Genomic DNA, 19,755 nt, shown 5'->3' on the forward strand with positions numbered 1-19,755 from the left:
AATATATATTTCTGAAAATAACCAGATTCTCTTCCATTCATATGTGCTTTTTGACCTTGAGATATGTCAACATGCTTGTCTTGGCTACATAACACCCAAAAATTAAGCACACATGCTAGCTAAAAATGTTTTATTATAATGACTCGGTGTGATGTCATAATGAGCACAGATTCTGCTCAGACTGTTAGATTTTGTGTTTTCAGACAAAGGCAGCTTATTTACAGTTTGTTTATCAGCAGATACTCCTGATACCCAAATATGAGTGCTAAATGACAAAAAAGGAGGATTTTGTGTCATCTTTGAATTGTCCTGGGTGGAGCCAACCTAAATTGAAAAATGTATGCAGAAATTTTCCCACACCAAATCTCTGGGTCAAAATTTTCAACCTTTAAAGTTACAAGAGAAACATTTCTCATTTATTTTGGTGATAGTAAAATCAAGTGAATGTGGTACTGGACCCAAAATTATACCTTTTAGTGGGCTTTATGCAAGTTGACAAGCAAGAGCTTTTAGCTTGTCCTTGGAGTGAGAACTATAACACTTAAACATGACTTAAGTTTTAACTTCTTTGTCACATAACTTAACCTAGCACAAAAAGTATGGAAATTTGTGTTTGGAAGACTATTTCTTTGTCGTAACAATGCTTTTTGGCAATAAATCACATACTGTTGGAAAGCCTGTTTAATGCCCTTTTTAAATTGTGCCACATTTGTAAGGAACATGAATTTGTGGGATGAGCAGCAGAGCTGAGAATGTGGGTTACACCCATGAAAAATGTGTCAGATCTTCTCTGCCAATGCCAAACAGCTTGTTCTGCCACTGACTCGTGTTGTTTGGTCGATTGGAGGATTGAAGTTGAAAGAAACAACACATACAGGAGCCTTAGTAGCATGTGGAGGACCATACACAGCCACAACAGCCTGGTCACCTCATGCTGGTCACCCACTGCGGTGGCACGGCATCCCATTCTTCAAGTCAGCCACTGTGGTTGTGTTGGTCACAAACAGCACGCCCAAGCTGATCCCAAGGTGTCAACTATGGGTTGCACCAGCTGTGCGTAAGTTCAAATGTAGCCTAGGTTGAACATAAGTTCATACTTATGATGGAGTTTACGCTCTCCTAACATTTAAGGTGTTGCACCACCTGAGATAGTTTCAACGTAGGCTTAAGTTATAACTTAAATCTTACACCTACCCCCTACTAGATGTAAAGTCCTCCATAGAATATGGCTGTCACAGTGATAGCTCTGAGAGACAGGATAACAAGGAGGTTGGCGAGAAGTCTGTTAGCTACTTCATACAGTTGCCAGTTTGTAACAGTTTCCTCAAGGTTCTGAAAGAGCTGAGATCTTTTAAAGGAAACCCAAGCATTCAATCGGCCTCTTATTGCAATGTTTTATAGCCATTATTTATTAAAAGTAATGATGTAATTATCTTATCTATTAATAAAAGTCTTTTATGATACTGCTGTTGTTGAAACAATTTGACTTCCTGTTTGGGTAGGATTCAATGTCTTATTGTTGACATTTATAATCTCAGGTTGCCAGTCAGTACTGGATGCCTGTGATCAGGCAGCACTGCATTAACAAACAGGAATAATTCTGAACTGGAAATCACTGCATGGGCTCAGGAACACTTCCAGAAATCACTGTCTGTCAACACAGTTCGCCATGCCATCTACAAATACAAGTAAAAGCTGGACCATGCAAAGAAGAAGCTATGCAGGAACATGATCCAGAAACCCTGCTGTCTTCTCTGGGCTAAGATTAATTTAAAATTTGAAATTCTTTTAGGAAACCAAGGACGCTGTGTCCTGTAAACTAAAGAGTAGAGGGACCATCCAGCTGGTTATGAGCACACAGTTCAAAAGCCTGCATCTCTAATGGCATGGGATTGCATTAATGCTTATGGTGTAGGCAGCTTACACATCTGGGCACTATCAATGCTGAAAAGAAAACAGAGGTTTTATAGCAGCATATACTCCCATCCAGACAATGTCTCTCATCTGCTCTCAGCAAAATGTATCTATTCAGCCTATACAGGGAGCTAAACATGGCTTCAGAAAGCACTCAGGAAGCGGGTCCATTCTTCAGAGCTACTGACGTACAACATCTTATTTGTAAAACTGAAATACCAGAAAACCACACAAAAGCATTCAGTCCCTATACAAATGCATAAAATAAACATTCAAAATATATTTCATGTAAACCGTAAATCCAAAATCTTAATATTAGCAATAGGTGAACACAGCATGTGTATAAAGTAAAAGGCAAAAGCTGTATACTAACATATTCCATGCAAGCTAATACTGCAACAAGCTAACAACTAGCTTCCATCCCTAACGAACTAAAATGTATTCATAAGCACAAAGAAAGCTTTCACTTCGCTTAGTAAAGCTCTAATATACGGAAGTGGATTAGGGCCATTTTCGAGGAGAAAATAATTTTGGACAAGTCGAGACTAAAGTCGAAATGACTAGAAAAAAGTCGAAGCTTGTTTTTACTTAGCGGATCATAGACGCTGTGTGTTTATGTGGCAAAGAGAGAGAATCTCTTTATTGTTATATCCAATAATAAGGTATAATTTCACACTTTGATATGAGGCACAGGTGACAGACTCAACCTCGATATGTAGTGGGAGAGCAAAGAGGGACTGATCACTCGTTTATTGATCATAGTCTGCTGCTAATGACAAGATGTTAAAAAAGTCAAAAAGGGAACACTTATCACGTGTTGTACTGGAAACTCTAGTTAACAGCATGTGTATGATACATAAAGAAAATGTTACCTGCAAAACACCATGTACACGATGTGCATACATTTGTGTATGGAACTTAGAAATAAAACCCCCCATATGTTTCTATTGCTGCTTTCATGCAGCGTCTCCATGCTTCCCTTCAGATATGTCAGTAGAGTTGTTTATATTGATGTTGTCTGTCCCACGAACACTAATCAATGAACAAGTGATGAATCTCCCTTCACTCTCCCATTACCAAGGTTGAGTCTGTCTCTACAGGTGATCAGATGGAGAGGAAGACGAGAGCTGTTCTCTCCTGTTGATGTACGAGTATTTAAGACAGTAACAGAGAATTGTGACTGTCTCTACAAAATGCCTTATGCCTCATATCATTGAATACATGGAATTATACCTCATTATTGGATTTAACAACAAAGAGATTCTCTCTCTGTGCCACATAAACACACAGCTTCTATGATCTACTAAGTAAAAACAAGTTTCAACTTTGTTCTCGTCATTTCAACTATAACCTTGAAATTGTGTTTCAACATTATTCTCAAAATTTCAACTTTTTCTCGTTATTTCGACTTTAATCTTGAATTTGTGTTTCAACTTTATTCTCGAAATTTCGACTTTATTCTTGTCATTTCGACTTCAATCTCGACTTGCCCAAAATTATTTTCTCCATCAAAAATGGCCCTAATCGGCTTCCGTACTAATATGCATCAACATTCAGGAAAACTTACAGATTATGCTTCTTCAAGCGCATGAGAAGCAGGGATCTACAGAAACACAGAACACGACTGTCTACTCCATGAGCTTGCAAAAGACTGTTTTTTTAAAATAAGCTGCTGCTTACCATATACAGCCAGCAGAGGGCAGTGCTCACTACAAACCAGTCAAAATTCACTCTTTTTCTCTTAAAGGCGCATTCTGGCAATATTAAAACAACAAATTATTATCAACTGCTCTGTAACTAAAAATGCAAAATATAATGTAAATACTTACATGAGGCACAGAATAGTCTATTTTGAGGGAAGGCTTGCATGATTCAGCAAAACAATGCTAAACCACATACTGCATCCTTCACAGCAGCATGGCTTCATAGATGAGTCCAGGTGATGAACTGGTCTGCCTGCAGTCCAGAAGAAGAAGAAATATCACACCCTGTCTCATGTGTTTAAATCAAAATATATATGTAACACAAAGTTATTTATGTAACTATTAAATGGGGATTTTACATCATAGACGTGTGGTGGTAATTATACAGGACTGATTTGGTCCAGTGGACAAGTGGTTCAGGTCCTGAAGCAGCAAAGCAGCCCCAGACCATCACATTGCCACCACCATGTTTGACCATTAGAATGATGTTCTTTTCATGATGTATTATTTTTACATCAGATGTAACGGGCCACACACCTTCCAAAAAGCTGGAGCCATTTTAGTCCTGCTTTTGGAGCACAGCTAACCTTGCAAAGCAGATGGATACGCCCGTTTCCTTGTTTTGCACTGGCGAATCCAGCTTGCAAAGCTCCCATCTGAACCATTTGGGCCCGGTTAGAAAGTGACAGGACCAATCAGCAATGAGGGGCGGTACTTTAAGGCGCAGCAGAGTCGTGACGTAAACAAGTAGCAGCAAGAGCTGGTGCAGTTATGGAGGAAGAGATTAGCGTGGATGCTGCTTTATCAGAACTTGACAACATTTCTTTGTTAAAAGAAGAACAAAGAACAGCAGTGAGTTGTTTTCTTTTCAAAAACAACAAAAGTCGAGTACTGACGTGTCTATAGTTGCCATGTTTCGCGTTATTCCCTGTAGTTGCGCACGTGCACCTCGATAACTGCTATGTCACATGTTTTGTTGCTCTGATTGGCCCGTAGAGATGTGACAGACAGAACGTTCATCCAATCACACTGAGTTTTTCTCAAAGCCTCTGCCTTTTCCTCAAACGGTTCCTATTGAAGCTTTCCCAGATAAATGTTTGAAACAAATCCATCTGGCAAGTCAGGTTAGAGCACAGCCATGTTGGAATCGAAAAGGGCCTTCTCCAAACTGTTGCCACAAAGTTGGAAGCCTTGCTCAAAATGTCTTGGTATGCTGAAGCATTAAGACTGACCTTCACTGGAGATAAGGGGCCTAACCCCAAAGCCTCATACCATTATCCCTCCTCCACTTAACTTCACAGTTGGCACAATGCAGTCAGCCAGGTAGCGTTCTCCCAGCATCAGTAAAACCCAGACAACCTATCTGACAAACAGGGAAGAGTGATTTGTCACTTCACAGAACATATTTCCACCTCTCCATAGTCCAGTGTCAGTGTGTTTTACATCACTCCCTCCGATACTTGGCATCAGAAATGCTGCTAAGCTTTGGAAACCCATTCCATGAAGCTCCCACTGCACAGTTTTTGTGCTTATATTAATGTCAGTGCAAGTTTGGAACTCTCCAGTGATGAAATCAGCGGTGTCGCACACAGCATGTACCTTAGCAGTCGTTGACCCTACTCTGCGATTTTACGTAGTCTTCTGTTTCATAGCTGAGTTGCCATTGTTTCTAAACACACTTTATAATAACAGTTTAGACCGCTTATTCCCAAAGTCTAGGTCAGAACCCCTGGATAGGTTGTGGGAGATTTCTTGGGGCTGCCAACTGAGTTTTTAGGGCTCCACCTTTTCACACTCACCCTCTCTATCATAAGCAATAAAACACACAACAACTACTGTTGAAAGTCACTGTAATTGATGCTTGGCAAATAAAAAAAGAAAGGCATTGTTCAAGACCAGACAACTACTGAGGGTGCAAGGGGTGGTAGAAGTGGCTTGTAAAACAGAAAGCACCACGTCATGACAAGACTGAGTCCAGAGTTAATGTTATCCAAGCTTCCACCAGCCATCAGCTCAACCAACCAGCCAAGGATGGCTCAGAAGAAAGAATTGATAAGCATTGATGGAAAACGAAGTTGTTGGGTCGCAGTTGTTTGTACTTGTAAAAAGTGGGTCACCATTAAAAAAGTTTGGGAAACACTCGTCTAGACCACCACCTTTGTAAAGTGTCTTGAGATAACTTCAGTTATGTATTAGTGCTATTTATATAAAGGTTGACCGATTGATTAATTGATAACATTAAAGAAGGGGAGATACTCAAACTGTAGTCTCTGATCTTATAAGAGACTGTAGAAAGAATTGGACAAACCCTGTGCGACGTCAGCCTCAAACTGCTTTGGAAGCCAATCCGCTGTGGCTTCCATATTGAAATTGTGGTCTCAACCGAACTTTTAATCAACCTAATGCCCCGCCCACTAACTCGACTTCCTGTCAGCTAGCTAGCTAACATTCTGGTTCACAGAAATGTAGCTTCTGCCTGTCCAGCTATCTGTCAGTCAAATGAGATGTGCCAATCAGTCTGCAGTGAGGTTTTTCCTAAATATAATCTAAACCATTGCGGTACAAACCCTGGTTAAAATGGGAAAATCAGGAGAGCGACGACTCCTAAACCAACACTTGAGGACCTAAAAGTAAACAAGAGACATTTGACCATTATTGAGAAATGGCCTAAGGTAAGACTTGGAAAGCTAAAAAAAAAAAAAAAAACACTGGAACAAAGCAAGCTTTATGAAATGCTTTTCTTTTGTCTTAAAATTTGATCAGTGTTTGTTAATTTATATTTAAGAGAAAAAATTGTCTTAGGTGTTGAAAGAGATGGTTTTACTGTACTTTGGACTGTAAAGAAGAATGAAACTTTTCTTGTACACATTCAATTTCAGGGACTTTCAGATGGCCTAGTGGTTAGGTTGTGCCCCATGTACATGGGTGGCCTGGGTTCAAGTCTGGCCTGTGGCTCCTTTCCTCCAAGTCTCTCTCACTTTCTCATCCCTGTTTCTGATTCTATCCACTGTCCTCTTTAAATAAAGGCATACAAGGCCCCAAAATATGTCAGGAAAAACTACCATAAAAAACAACCAAACACACAAATGATTTCAGGTCAGAATCAATTATGGTTGACATTAGCTGTATTGTTATTACTGTTGTTGTTGTTATTATTATTATTAATATTATTATTAAATCAAACTTTATTATAGACGAGAGATCCAGATAAAAAGGGTTACACAACACATAAAAAGACAGAAATATGACAGTAAATGAAAAACTGTATTATCAAAAACAAAAAAAAAAAAAAAGGGGGGGGGGGGGGGGGGTTTAAAATAGGCAACTGTACCAATGCCTGTACAACAATGATATGTAAAGAACAGTGCTGTATTTGATATCACTCAGGGCCAGTATTATTTCATTTAGAGGGCTTGAGTTTACAGATACAATCATACACAGGATTTTTTAATACAGCTTGGAGAGTATTAACTCCTGCAGTTACAAACATCTCACTTGCCACTTGTAGCATCTGCAAGCCTGATTTCTACAAACATTATGTTTAAAAGAAATAAATCTAGTATGATGAGATAGTATGAAGAAATAAGATAAATTTTGTTTTGTGTCATGGTGACGTAATCTTGATTTTGTGATCGGAATTCTAACTCATGAACTGGATTCAGGATTTGAGCAGCTGTTTTGGCCTACAGCTTATTTATTCTATTTTGGATTTTTTTTTTTATATCCATGTATATGATTTGTTGATTTTTTTTTTTTTTGTAAAAACAAGGCAGATATTATAAGATTATTCTTCGTTCTGCTCCTTTTTATTCAGAGTGGAAGACTTTACATTGGATATGAATTGTTTTTGTTTTGTTGAATGAATTAAACATAAATAAATGACAAAAATTCTCTGTTTATCCATGAGTGTTAAGTATAAAAGGGTGCAAAATATGCTTTAAACAATGACATCTTCACATCTTCTATACACAAACAAAACCTGCAAACAGTATGTTTTTGCTTGTGCATAAATCTTGCAGCATTACCTGTAGATAGCATCATTGTCTGTCATTTTATTTGTGATAAAATGACCAAGTTATTTGTTATTATTATCATTGCTGTTTCTTATCGATGTTGTTGGCCTTTTGAAATAAAACATATGGGGCCTAAAAATCGTGACTATGGCTTTTTTTAAACAGAAATTTTAACAGAGAAAGGGGAACTACCCCAAAAAACTTGCTGTGAAAGAACAAAGGTATCACATTTACGACCATAGAAGAAAACGTAAGTTTAAAACCAGTATATAAACTACATTCCCACAAAAACTCTCTCTTTCAGACGGTAGCAACAGGCCAAACACGGTTTAAAAAACAGACAGGAACACCACTAGAGTTATATGTGTCCTGTAACTCTGGCCAGTTAGATTTTATTCGTCATTGGTACATCCGGGTACTTTATTTTTTGATTGACAGTTGCCATGGCAACAAGCTAGAGCATCGCCATTTTGTCAGGAGGGTTTTTTTCCCAGCTCAGTCTTTTCAAATGTTCTCCCTTCCCGCCGGAATAATGCTGTCAGTGGATATATATTTCATGTTTTTGGATATCGAATTGCGTCTAGTGGATCGGATTAAGAAGATCAAGAGGCCGACGTTTTAACATAGTTGAAATAATTAGGCGGCGCCGCACTAACTCAGTTGTCCGTGTCTCTGGTCCACCGGGCCGGTTCACTGCGCAGGTTTGGACCGCGCGCCATTTTGTGAAAATTGACACAAAATTCCTAACCAAAATTATCAGAGGACACGGATTCTATTTCATGTTTGAAATACTCCGGATTTAACCGTATTGTCGTATTTATCGAAGTGGCTGACGCTAAATTTGCAAAGACAACGTAAAATCAGAATTTGGCATAACGTTTATTTAGCGGTAGCTAGAATTGTTAGCTTGAGGCTAGCCAGAGAAGCTACAGCTAGCCTGGGCAGGTAGCTAATGTTAGCAGCGTTCATTTTGTCAACTAGCTAGCCAGTTCGCTAAGGTTAGCTAGTAAGTTATGCGTGCTAGTTAACGTTAGCATGTTGCTAGTCATCAGCTGATAGGAACGTTAGTCAAAGTTGATTTGATTGCCGATGATGTTAATCAACGATTGGGACATGAAGCGCCTTTTAAATCTGGTTGGTGAATAATTTTAGAGTTTGCCGATCCGAGGACGGGGATTGGATTTATCGTTAACATTACTCGCTAACCGTGCAGGGAGGGGAGAATCTCAAGCTGGATAAGTTTCCTCATCATACAGGTTATTGGACTTTAAATGAAGATCGTGCCATCAGAGGTAAGCAGTTGTACAAAATATATGTAAAACAAGCGTTCACGGGATTTACCTTTCATGTAAAGGCTTTCGCAGAGGAATATTGTATGTAACGTGAATGGTTAACAATGATGGACGCGACAGTGAAGTTGAGAATGGTAGCCTATGTATGGCGGCTAGCTAACATTTTGTGGCAGTGCCGACTCCGCTGAAGCCAGCGTTAACACTTCACTTCAGTCAGTAGGTCAACGGACTAATTTTCATATTAGACAGGGGCGGATTTTCGGGTTGTTGTGAGTGAGAGGGTGCAGCGGACTGTGTGGGCTTGGACGGACAGTCATGCTGGCTCGTTGTAAAGCTAACCCAGCGATATTAGACACTGTCATTGTACGATTAAGGCAAATGTAGCCGTGTTAGCTAACATACCCGTTTGGTTTACTGTCAGCCGGATTTCTAAATCTATTTTTCTTAGGAAGTCGTTTGGCTTTTATAGTTAAATACTACGGAAGCGCACTGTAGCTAACCTGGCTGTAGCTCGGTTGCTAATTCGGCTAACCTCGCTAATGGTTAACGTTGACTTGTTGACGAACCAGCTGAATGGGCCCCACAACCCGCTGGCTGAACACAGCGTCACTAGCTAACGTTAACGTTGGATTGGAGAGAGATATGCTTGCTTGTCCCGCAGTTTTCAGGGTAACGTTAACGACGACAACGTTAGCTAGTTAGACTGCTAACGGTAACGCGAGCCAGAATACGTTTGCCATTTATAAGAGGAATTGGATGCATTACACGAACGATATGTAGCAAGAGAGGACGCGAATTAACACTGAATATGCTTTCTAAATTCCAACCATGACGAGATCTACCCCATCATCTGTAAGTACAGAGCCACTCGGGCACCGTCTTTATACACGCACGTTAGGCTTTTAATTGTTGTGGATAGGGTACATTTGATTCAGCTCTGGGATAGATCTAATCAGTTGGGCGTGAGAAGATGACACATATGCTTGTTACAGTGGTCTTTAGCCATCACTTATGATATGTTACGGCTACTAATAGCAAGCTAGCTGTCGTTATATTTACACCTAAATGGGCCCGTTGATGCCGTGATGAACAGAGCCAGGAAAGGAACTGTTCATATGTCAGTACTGAAAATGAAGAATAATCAGACGTTTAGGGGAGAAGAAAGAGCTACAAGTGCGCTTGCAAAATGACACTGTAGTCAAAAAAAGCTTGAGTTAATTATTATTAAAAAGGCAAATTCACACAATATATACATTAGTCTGTTGCCAGGCATTGTGTTAGAAATAGGCTCGGACTAAACTTTTTCACTTCTTTGTCAATTTGCATAACCCTGTACAATAATTTCAGAAAGTCTTCCTTTTTAATAAGTACATTTAAGGAATTAAAATACAGCTTACCTTTTAATATATAGTATAGATATAATAGGAAGAGATAACACACTATTATGCTCTTAATATTAATCCCCATTTGTTTTGTTTAGTGTTAAACTGTGCAGTCTGGGCCTTTCAGAGTGGACCATGTCTTCGGACACTTTTTTATACATGTTCCATACTTCTTAGAAAATGTGTAAGGTTGGCATTACATGCTTTTCATTCGGACCAACAATCAGCTTAAATATGTGCACTCTGCTTTTTTTTTTAATAAATGAAATTCTCAGAAGTTTACCCAAAGAGCACTTTGCAAAAGTTTGGGGGTGTCCTCTGTTCTTTAAGAGCCCTTCTGACCACTTTTCCTCACATAAATTAAACCACTATGAAGTTAAATTCCCACCAGAGATGCACAATGATAATGATCTGTTTTTATTCTTTGTAGTGGGTTGTGGTTTGCTGCTGGACTCTCCTCCCAGGATGATATGAATTTTTACAGGAGATGATGCATCCAGGTTAGCTGCTATACATTAAGCCTTAACCCTTTGGTGGGATGTGGTGAACCTAAGACCTTCTTCACTAACTCTGATTTTACTGTTTAGGAATTGTGAACCTCACTCACATGTAAAGAAATTTTTAAGTTGGAAACTATCATTTCTGAGTATTAAACCTTTTAAATGTTTCGACACATTATTACATTTTCCATGTATTGCAAAGTTTTTATTATTTAAAAAAATAATTAAATGTCAGATTATTTTCAAGTCTAATGCAACACAGGAAAAAAGACCTACTTTTCTTTTTGACAAAGTAGTCAACTCATTGAAATATTTCAATCAACAGATATATATATATTTTTTAAAACACAAGATAATTGTATTTAGGCATATTAAATAGTTATTTTTCTTTCTTTCAAACACGGTCAATGTTTTCATCCCATGAAATATGGAATTTAGTAAAAAAAAAATCTATTCATGTGTATTTGTACATTAAAAATATATATTTTTAGAAATATAAATAGAACATTTAAATGATTTCTTTAAACAAATTTATATAGATAAAAAGTGTAGTGAAAATATCAGTTTCTCAAAAATACAGCTTTTGCTTGTGCTCTATCATCTTACAGTTCCTCTTATTTCTGTCAGTGGATGTGTATTTTTTCCTTTTCCAAAGCTGGGTCAGCTTTCTAATGCTCTCAGATGGAGTGCAGGTTTTGGGCTGTGCAGCTATTTTGCTGTCAGGCTCTTGTGTTGAAAGCAGCGTCTAAGTGTGCCAAAGTTCAATTTTATTTCTTGTTTATTTCTTGTTTTCTCATTGGAAAATGGGAGCAGCTCTGCCCTGGCAACAAAAGTAGGCTATTTGCATACTGCGTTGTGATTGGTCTGTGCATTGATGGGCTTGCCAAATCACGCTGTATCTCTGTGGTGATAGGCTATGCTAATTAGGTGCTGTTGCTGGGATTCTGAATAGTGGTTACTGTGTAGCACTGGTGAATTGTGTTGTCTGGTGAGAGATGCTGATAGCTGAACATGCTATTTGATAATTTTTTGATTCCTTCTGGCTTAAAATGAAGGATGATTCACTGTATTGTGTGGAGATGCTTTCTTTTCACCCCTTTTCACTGTTAAACCTGCTGTTTTCTCCTTTTTACTCACAAAGGTTGATATATTACTGCTTTACTTTAATTTCTTGTTATCCTTTGATGCTTTTTTTCTTATTTTACATGTTTAAAAAAGACACTGTTTATTAACAAGCTGTTTATCCTAATAATAAATGAATCTTTGCTGTCTCTTTTACATCTTATGATCATTTTTCTGTCTTTTAAAATGAGAGCTTGATAATTTCAACATATGTGTATAGATTATAGGTGCATAATTTACATTTTGCAAATATATTTATTTACTCTAAATATGCATTTTAAAATTTAGTCATAAGAAAACCCTCACTGCTCAGATTAGAAGCAAAAAAGCATGCTTTTATTAAATCTGTAAAGTAGAAGTAAATATCTGCCTTTTTCATTTTATGAGATAAAAGATCTCATGTGTGAGAGTAAATACAGCTGTTTCATCTCTCGACTATTCCCTCCTTTTTCTTTTGTGTGTTTTAGTTCTATATATAATGTTGAAACAAGGTAACGTGCAGCTCATAGCAGTATTAATTTCTTGCAGGAGGAGAGACTTCAGCATGCAAACCTTCGTCCGTCCGGCTTGCGCCCTCTTTTTCTTTACACACTGCTGGTCTTCAGATGGCTGCTCCAATGCCCCATACGCACCAGCAGTACAGTGACCGCCACCAGCCAAGCACTGACCAATCTGTTACGGTCTTACCGTACAGCGACCAGACACCACAGCTCACTGCCAATCAGGTACACTAACCCTGCCCTACTGCTGATGTTAGATTTCTTTTTGTCTGGGTATGTAGTGTTACAAGGATTGCAATACTTAATGTGATATGAAAGTGTACTTCCCTTTCTGCTGCTGTCACCAGGCAGAGTAGCTGCTTGTCAAATGTTCTTTCAGTGCAGCCGTTTAATATTGTCCAATATATACTGTATAAATGGCCTCTTAGATTTAATAGTACCAATTTAGAAGAGCCCCTGTTGTGTACAAATGCACTGTTTAAATTGTTCAAGAAATAATGTGTTTTTTTTTTTTGCTATTTAACACTACAGAGGCACATGCCCCAGTGCTTTCGTGACCCAACTTCAGCTCCCCTGAGGAAGCTCTCCATTGACCTTATCAAAACATACAAACACATCAATGAGGTTAGTTCATTATTTATCTATTTCATCTCTTCTATGTAAAACAAAGTAAAATTACATTTAAGATATAAAAGAGGAGTGGCACATTACTTCCAGTTATGTGATGTGAATGTTGTGTTGTTACTTTCTAGGTGTATTATGCAAAAAAGAAGCGACGGCACCAACAGGGTCAGGGTGAAGACTCCAGTCACAAAAAGGAGAGGAAGGTCTTTAATGATGGCTATGACGATGATAACTATGACTACATCGTCAAGAATGGGGAGAAGTGGATGGACCGCTATGAGATTGATTCCTTGATAGGAAAAGGATCGTTTGGACAGGTGCTTAATCACAAACTACCCTGTGCATACACAAAGTTCAAAATCACTGTCCTCATTTAGGAGAACATTTTAATTTGATATCCTCAAGATATTTGATGCTACTTATTCAATTATTTCCTTATGCTGTTATACGCTGTTAAGAGAGAAAACATGCCGACTAATCTATGGGAAGCATTAAGATGTGCTCTTTTTACGTCTTTTAGGTTGTGAAAGCATATGACCGTGCTGAGCAGGAATGGGTTGCCATTAAGATCATCAAGAACAAGAAAGCCTTCCTCAATCAAGCCCAGATTGAAGTGCGCCTCCTAGAGCTCATGAACAAACATGATACTGAGATGAAATACTACATTGGTAAGCAGTTCCTACAATTTACCTCTAATGTCACAAGACACTATTGAGACTTTTTAGTAACATGGGTACTTTTTTATTCACAGTTCACCTAAAGCGTCACTTCATGTTCCGGAACCACCTCTGCCTCGTGTTTGAGATGCTTTCATATAACCTGTACGACCTACTCCGTAACACCAACTTCCGTGGCGTCTCACTCAACCTCACTCGGAAGTTTGCCCAGCAGCTATGCACGGCGCTGCTCTTCCTGGCCACGCCTGAGCTCAGCATCATCCACTGTGACCTGAAGCCTGAGAACATCCTCCTCTGTAACCCCAAGAGGAGTGCCATCAAAATAGTGGACTTTGGCAGCTCATGCCAACTGGGACAAAGGGTATCTAGCTGCAGTTTTTCCTTATCAGCAATAAAATGAATGTATGCAAGAATGTCCCTGGAGAAGTCTGCAATAGTTGTTGCCAGTTTCTATTATTTGAAATGAAGACTCAACTCAGACTTTGGAGCAGAAAGCACAGTCTGACTGTTTGTGCTTTCTCTTTTTAGATATACCAGTATATCCAGAGTCGCTTTTACCGTTCCCCAGAGGTGCTGCTGGGAATGCCCTATGACCTGGCCATCGACATGTGGTCCTTGGGTTGCATCTTGGTAGAGATGCACACTGGAGAACCTCTCTTCAGTGGAGCCAATGAGGTACAAGGAAATGAATACTATTGAGATTTGTCCTCTTTCGTTTGGTTTTGCAACAGAGATTGTTTGCAACTTTTCACCTTATGCCTGGTATGCCCCTGGTTTCCTGTAGACCTAAAGAAACTAAATTGTGGGGTTCACAAGCGACATTTAGATATCTATGCTTAGCTACCCAGCATTTAAATCTGGCTAAATGTTTTCAAAGCTAAACCTAAATGGGAAATATTTTAGGATTTTTCTTTAATGTAATGTGAGTATTAAAATGCATAAAGTTGGTTTTTTTTTCATCAAAGAGCAAATATTCAGTCTAAATGTTGTAATAACTTGATTTTCAACTTTGTTTTCAGGTGGACCAGATGAACAAAATAGTAGAGGTTCTTGGTATCCCCCCTAATCACATAATGGACCTAGCCCCAAAAGCCAGGAAGTTCTTTGAGAAGCTTTCGGATGGTACATGGAGTGTTAAGAAGACCAAAGATGGCAAAAGGGTGAGTTCTGCTGTTGCAATCAACCAAAATTTTGTCTTGAAACTGAGGAAGACTACTGATAAACAGAAGTCACTGCTGAGTAAATCTCTTAATCTTTGTGTCCTCTGACTTAAACAGTATAAGCCTCCAGCCTCACGGAAGCTCCACTCCATCCTGGGTGTGGAGACAGGGGGTCCAGGTGGCCGGCGGGCGGGGGAGTCTGGCCATGCTGTTGCTGACTACTTGAAGTTCAAGGACCTGATCCTCCGGATGTTGGACTATGACCCTAAGAGCCGCATCCAGCCCTACTATGCCCTGCAGCACAGCTTCTTCAAGAAGACTGCGGACGAGGGGACCAATACAAGCAGCAGCGTGTCTACAAGCCCCGCGTTAGAGCAGTCCCAGTCGTCAGGAACCACCTCCAGCACCTCCTCTAGTTCAGGTGACTGCTGTCTGGATACTCTGGGCAGTTGTAAACTAAAACGCTTTTTTTTTTTTTTTTTAAGTTACGAGGCATCATTTCATGAAACACTCACTGAAAGTGCTTTTATTTTGTGAAATATTGCATCAAGTCTGTGAACTCACACAACCAACTGATGAGAAAGTAGAGCATAAAACAGCAAATATGAGTTTATTTTACTACATTTTGGCAATTCTGTGATTAAAATAAACACTAGTATTTTGCATGTTTTTTTTTTTTGTTTTTGTTTTAATGTTGCTGAGGCTATACGTCTGACATTTTGTTTAACCCTTAGGAGGGTCATCTGGGACAAGCACCAGTGGCAGAGCGAGATCAGACCCTACCCATCACCACTTGCACAGTGGAGGACACTTCGGCACGGCCTTGCCTGCCATCGATGGTGACAGCCTCTGCCCACAGGTTAGTAAGATGCCGACAACAATAGAGGCTGTTGCTGTCATTTCAAAGATGAAGATATTTTTTCAGAAACAATCTAGAAGTGATAAAGCTGCGACTAAATAAACCAGTCTCAGTTACTGCCAAGTAACATTGAAATAAAGTTGTCATGGTTCCTTTATGGGGAGTTATGCTGACTCATTATTACTTCATCTAGTCTGTTAAAAATTACCTGTTAATGTTACATGGAGAAGATCGAAGCCATCTCTATTAAATCTTATTATAGATCAAAACCTTTGAACAACACTAATGTAAGACCTTAAACCTTGTCGTAACACATCTGACCCTTTGTTTTGCTTGCCATTGACAGGCGAGACAGCCTTACCCACCCCCACTGGTGTGGGGAGGTGGAGTAGGACCAGAGTCAGTCACTGGAGAGACCCATCCAGTCCAGGAGACCACCTTCCATGTTCCCCCTCAGCACCCTAAGGCCCTGCATCCCCACTCACATACTCATCACCACCACGGGCAGATGATGGCTACGCGGCCACGCCCACGCCACTACACCTCCCCGACACACAGCTCCTCGACACAGGACTCCATGGAGGTGGTTCATGGCCATCTGTCCATGACCTCCCTGTCTTCCTCTGCCTCCTCTTCCTCTACATCGTCCTCTTCCACTGGGAACCATGGCAACCAGGCCTACCAGCTCCGCCATTTGCCCGCCGGAGCGCTTGACTTTGGTCAGAACGGTGGGCTGAGCATGGGGCTAGGTGCCTTCTCGAACCCACGGCAGGAGACTGGCATGGCAGCGCACCCTGCATTCTCCATGGGCACGAACACAGGGCCCGCCCACTACCTAGCAGAGGGCCACCTGGGCATGAGGCAGGGCATGGACCGGGAGGAGTCTCCAATGACTGGAGTGTGTGTGCAGCAGAGTTCAATGGCCAGCTCGTGACTGCACTGACATTTGGCTGTGTGTTCCCCCCTGTGCGTCATTTTTAAGGTGGTGTTTTTTACTACAAGGTGTGTTGAGAACAAAAGCTGCTCACGTCAGAAGGGAGATATCACTGAACCGCTACTACAGAGAAAAACCTTTGTTAAAAAGTATATATGTAATTTTCATCAGTTTTTCTTTTGCAATCATTAGGCACAAAATAATACTGCGGAATAACCATAGTGAGATTGAGACATCCATCTTACCATTTCACCAGTTTCATGTAACCACCAAGTAATCACCATATGGTATTATGTGGCAAAATCTTCTAAGGAGCATTTCAGAGCAAAGTTTGAAGCTGTTTGCAGGTAGCTGTTGGTGATGAAATGCTCGGCGTCCTCTTTCGGTTCAAACCGTGGACTGCCTGACATTACTGTTCCACTGGTTCTTAATTATTTTGCCCTTTTTAAGTGAAATTTCTCGCAAAAAGCTGCTTGTAAATCCTGTAGCTTGACAATGAGGGGAAGTGTTTGCGGTGATATTTCTTGTTGTTGGTCGGTATTGTGTAACTCTGTCAAAGGGGAGCACATAGCAGTGGAGTCCCTATAGCGTGTGCTGGCCGGGTGGAGAGGAGACCCCGCAGGTGGATGCTGACACCAACCGGGTCAAGGGAGAGGGAGGCACCACCCCTCTGGCCTAGAGGCCCACGTAGTCCTGCAAGCTGCAACCGGGCCCGGCACAGATGAGAGCAGCGATGGGCATGGGAGACGAAAGGATCCAGCCCAGTGAAAGGAAGACAGTCAGCGGCTGGTTCTAGATAACCCTTTGGCCTTATGACTCATGGACTTGGAATGGGATGGAGCTGGACATTATCATTTGAATTAAGATGGCTTTTCTCTATTTTTCTCTCTAGACAGCCCTTAATTCTTTAAGGAAATTAAAACAATTTAGAAAAGGTAAATAAGAATGGTAATTTGAGGCCTTTCTTGACAAAGATTTCTTCTTCAGCAGGGCCCCACATAACAGGGTCTTATTGTACACAACAACCTCCTAAACATTACTTCCTTGAAAATCTTATTCACTGGTTAAGGATTTTGCAGTGGAAAGAACTATCTATTCCAGAGTCTACCCTTTTATGTTTCGTTATTTTTCCCTTTTGCATGTAGTTCCTCATCAGAACCACCTGCACAAGTCTCTCCATCCAAAACATGGAAACTGAAGAAAAAAATGAGTTAAGTGACTGCCTTTTTTCTCCTCAAATTATGCTGTGAATTTTACAAGAATTTATTTTCCCTTTGGATATGTTTTTATACCAAAGCAGTTGTTTTATAGCATATAGGTGTCTGTAACCAATAATGTAGCAGTTCACCACTTTGACGCAAAGTTTATCAAGATCTTATTTTAACGTCAATACAAACAGCTGCAATATATTACTTTAGCAAAACTGGAGACCGTTGTTGAGACCGTTGGCTATTGTGTATTCTGGCCAGATTTGTTTGCAACGTTTTACCAAAACTGTTTCCATATTAATTGGTAGATTATTTTGGGAGTCTTTTAAAACTTTGGTATGTTAGAGAATTTGGTAGTTACTCTGCAGGCTCCGGAGTAGCAAGATAGAAGCTGATGGTTTAAAAAAGGAGACTAATGCGTTCTATTTCTGTGTCGTCGTTTTTCTTTTGCCCCCATCATACTATTTCAAAGGGTTTTGCTGCCTTTCATACATCATTTGGTCAACTTGGCTAGTTTCTGCCGTGAAGCAAGACTTTATGTCATCGTCCTGGCAGGGTAAGGATAATTGTGGCAAATCAGTTTGTGTTGAATGGTATTTTTCTGATTTGGTAGGGCAGATCCCCCATGATTGTTGTCCTATTCAAAGGGAAAGGGTGTCTGTTAGCCCCCAATCACATGCTTTGCCCAGGCAGACATGCATGTCCTCAAAACATTAGTCAATAACCAGATTTTTTTTTATATCAGGGATTTTGAAGTGCTTTCTTTCTTCTGTTGCTCATTTTACCAGCTTTGAAATTAGACAGAAAAACCTGCCCACAGCCACCTTTCAAATTAAGGGCAGGTCACAGGTCATGCTGTTGCCATTTATAAGGAGAAACCATCATAAGAAATCATGCTTGGTATTTCCACAAACACAAATGTAAAGCTACCTATATTGAGATTGGGGTTTTATCTGGATGTCAAGGTTAATTGCAAATTTGCAATCATTTTTCATACCCCACAGAATTTGAGACGTTTAGAAATCGCCAGTGGTTTTATGACTGGTACTCATACTGGTACTAAACATTCCAAAAATAAAGACTGAAAAAGAAAAAAAATTGACTGCAGTGACTCGTAAGTGTGCGCCTATTTCAGATCATGCTGATTGACCTCTTATTTAGAGCAGTTGTCATGAAATGCAGCCCCTTTTTAATAGTTGAAATAGAATTTATGTATATATTTATATTTTTTTAATAAAGGAAGTATAGAACTCACTACCTTGCTCCTGCTGGTATGTTGATTATGTTTGTCAATTTGGTGACCATTCAGTGGGCAGGAACTCCTGTTTTCTTAGTGGCAAAACCTTGCCTTTTGGCAAAGGTACTTGACTACATCAGGACAACACTATGAGGTAGGGTTTGAATCAAACAGGGAAAGCTAGATCTTCAAACCTTAATAATTTTCACAGGGTATATTGTAAGTGCATGTACATCACAAACCTTACTTTTTGGTTATATGAGAAGCACATGGTTGAAAAAAGGTTCCATCTTTCATAAGCCTGTTGAGTTTGTGGGTTACACACAAACACGTATACTTGTTGACATATCTGAACACCCAACAGAAGTCGAAATCCTCTTATTTAATTTGGATTTATCTTTTTCATTTTTGATTTCACATTTTTTCACTTTTTTTGTACATGCAACATGCACTATAGAATTGAACAGCATGGGGGAAAGGATAAGTCCATGTATCCACAGATTGTAAGATCTAGTCAAGACTTTGCTGTGTTTATGACAATGCCCTTTGTATTATATTAAGACAGTCTTATGTATGATATATAAAAAGAAGTTAATTGAATCCCTCTGTGTGTCTTTATTCTTTTTTGTT

At 39.7% G+C, this 19,755-nt stretch overlaps 1 protein-coding gene across 4 annotated transcripts; it reads left to right on the forward strand.

The window, feature by feature from the left end:
* The first annotated feature begins 8,086 nt into the window (after positions 1–8,086).
* Positions 8,087–19,725, forward strand: dyrk1ab (dual-specificity tyrosine-(Y)-phosphorylation regulated kinase 1A, b). 4 transcript variants are annotated; one of them, XM_041800968.1, is made up of 12 exons: positions 8,087–8,922; positions 10,735–10,804; positions 12,455–12,651; positions 12,958–13,050; positions 13,179–13,367; positions 13,571–13,718; positions 13,802–14,088; positions 14,256–14,402; positions 14,747–14,887; positions 15,005–15,308; positions 15,622–15,746; positions 16,093–19,725. In XM_041800968.1, exons 2-12 carry the CDS (start codon positions 10,792–10,794, stop codon positions 16,678–16,680), a joined length of 2,232 nt encoding a protein of 743 aa, XP_041656902.1. In that variant the 5' UTR covers positions 8,087–8,922; positions 10,735–10,791; the 3' UTR covers positions 16,681–19,725. The 4 variants fall into 4 exon arrangements, with proteins under 4 accessions (XP_041656902.1, XP_041656921.1, XP_041656930.1 ...); XM_041800977.1 differs by lacking the exon at positions 8,087–8,922 and adding an exon at positions 8,940–9,774; XM_041800987.1 differs by lacking the exon at positions 10,735–10,804.
* The last annotated feature ends 30 nt before the right edge of the window (positions 19,726–19,755 follow it).

The sequence above is a fragment of the Cheilinus undulatus genome, linkage group 2, assembly GCF_018320785.1.
Source record: "Cheilinus undulatus linkage group 2, ASM1832078v1, whole genome shotgun sequence".
NCBI classification, from domain to species: domain Eukaryota; kingdom Metazoa; phylum Chordata; class Actinopteri; order Labriformes; family Labridae; genus Cheilinus; species Cheilinus undulatus.

Excerpts from the sequence above, each read along its gene's own strand:
- dyrk1ab (XM_041800968.1), top strand. Across the intron at positions 12,652-12,957 it reads CACAGCTCACTGCCAATCAG|AGGCACATGCCCCAGTGCTT; the intron begins GTACACTAACCC and ends TTAACACTACAG. Across the intron at positions 14,089-14,255 it reads CATGCCAACTGGGACAAAGG|ATATACCAGTATATCCAGAG; the intron begins GTATCTAGCTGC and ends TTCTCTTTTTAG.